The 2,195-nt window shown below is 62.1% G+C and overlaps 1 protein-coding gene across 1 annotated transcript; it reads left to right on the forward strand.

Moving 5' to 3' along the window:
- Nucleotides 1-436: 436 nt before the first annotated feature.
- Nucleotides 437-2,091, forward strand: LOC104537892 (period circadian protein-like; the record flags this gene model as incomplete). The annotated part of the gene is made up of 2 exons (XM_010180911.1): nucleotides 437-978; nucleotides 2,003-2,091. Coding segments are annotated over exons 1-2 (631 nt in total), but the record flags the coding sequence as incomplete, so codon positions are not given.
- Nucleotides 2,092-2,195: the final 104 nt, after the last annotated feature.

Below are 2,195 nucleotides of genomic sequence, written 5' to 3' on the forward strand. Positions count from 1 at the left end.
CCCGGAGCTCCCCAACGCCCCCCCGGAGCAACCTGGGGTCTCCATGGACCCCCCTGCCGTCCTCGATGCCCTCAGCCTCATCAGCCTCCAGTGCCGGCACCTGACCAGTGGCACCACTACCGGCACTGGGACCAGTATCAGCACTGCTAACAGCACCAGCAACGGCACTGGGACCAGTAACAGCACCAGCAACGGCACTGGGACCAGTAACAGCACCGGTAACGGCACTGGGACCAGTAACAACACTGCTACCAGCACCAGCAACGGCACTGGGACCAGTAACAGCACCAGCAACTGCACTGGGACTAGTAATAGCATCGGTAATGGCACCAGCAATGACACTGGGACCAGTAACAGCACCAGCAAAGGCACCAGTAACAGCACTGCTAACAGCACCAGCAACGGCACTGGGACCAGTAACAGCACCGCTAACGGCATGAGTAACTGCACTGGGACCAGTAACAGCACCAGCGATGGCACCAGTAACAGCACTGAGACCAGTAACAGCACTGGGACCGGTACTGGCATCGCTAATGGCACCAGTAACAGCACTGGAACCAGTAAGAGCATTGATAATGGCATCAGTAATGGCATTGGGACCGCTAGCAACACCAGTAACAGCACCAGTAAGAATGTTGGGACCAGTAACAGGACCGGCAACAGCACCAGGGAGGGCGTTGGGACCAGTAACGGCACTGGGACTGGTAACAGGACTGGTAACAGCACCAGTAGCAGCACCAGAAATGAAACTGGGACCAGTAACGGCACCAGTAATGACACCACTGAGGGCACTGGTCCCAGTAACAGCACCAGTGAGGGCACTGGTCCCAGTAAGGGGCGGCGGCGCAAGCAGGCAGCCCCCCAACGCGGGGCTGACCCCCAGGACCCCACTTTTCGGGGAGTCACCATCCACATGCGCCTGGGGCTCCCCCCGGCCGGTGATGCTGAAGGCTGCTCCCTCCTCATCACCGCCCACAGGTACCGACCCCCCTGTCCGTCTGTCCTGGGCCTCGGCCTGCACTGTCTGTCTGTCCTGGGGCACCCCCAGACCTTGGGCTGCTCTGTCTGTCTGTCCTGGGGCACCCCCAGACCTTGGGCTGCTCTGTCTGTCTGTCCTGGGACACCCCCAGACCCTGGGCTGCTCTGTCTGTCTGTCCAGATGCACCCCATGGCACCTCAGGCTGTTCTGTCCGTCTGTCTGGATGCACCCTGGACCTTGGGCTACTCCATCCGTCTGTCTGAGGACACCCTCAGACCTTGGGACCTTCTGTCCATCTGTCCAGATGCACCCCATGGCATCTCAGGCTGCACTGTCCATCTGTCCTGGGACACCCCTGGAGATTGGGCTGCTCTGTCCGTCTGTCCTGGGGCAACCCTGGGCACTTTGGGCTGCTCTGCCCGTCTGTCTGAGGGCACTCCTGGATGTTGGGCCATTCTGTCTGTCCGTCCAAATGCATCCTGGACCTTGGGCTGCTCTGTCCGTCTGTCCTGGGGCACCCCCAGACCTTGGGCTGCTCTGTCCATCTGTCCAAATACACCCCATGGCACCTCAGGCTGCGCTGTCTGTCTGTCCTGGGACACCCCTGGATGCTGGGGCTGCTCTGTCCATCTGTCTTGGGACACCTCCGGAGACTGGGCTGCTCTGTCCGTCTGTCCTGGGGCACCCCTGGTTGTTGGGGCTGCTCTGTCCGTCTGTCTGAGGGCACCCCTGGATGTTGGGCCACTCTGTCCGTCTGTCCTGGGACACCCCCAGACCTTGGGCTCCTCTCTCCGTCTGTCCTGGGGCAACCCTGGGCACCTTGGGCTGCTCTGTCCATCCGTCCTGGATGCACCCCCAGACCTTGTGCTGCTTTGTCCGTCTGTCCGGCTGCACCCCTACACCTTGGCCTGCCCTGTCTGTCTGTCCACCTGCCCCCTTCCCATCCACCCCACAGGGCCCCCCCATTCTTTGGGGGCTCCCCCTCCATGAGGAGTCCCCCTGACCCCCCCTGTTTTCCCACAGGGACCCCAAATGGAGCCGGGGCCGCCCCCCCCACAGCACCCCCCCTGGGGGGGGCAGCAGCTCGGAGGATGACGCCCCCCTCCCCCAGGGTAAGACGGATTTTGGGGGGAGGGAGGGTCTGGGGGTGCCCCCCTCAATATGGGTGGGATTTTGGGGTACAAAATATGTGGGTGTCCCCCCCAGGGATGAAACG

The sequence above is a fragment of the Mesitornis unicolor genome, unplaced genomic scaffold, assembly GCF_000695765.1.
Source record: "Mesitornis unicolor isolate BGI_N332 unplaced genomic scaffold, ASM69576v1 scaffold13590, whole genome shotgun sequence".
NCBI lineage: Eukaryota > Metazoa > Chordata > Aves > Mesitornithiformes > Mesitornithidae > Mesitornis > Mesitornis unicolor.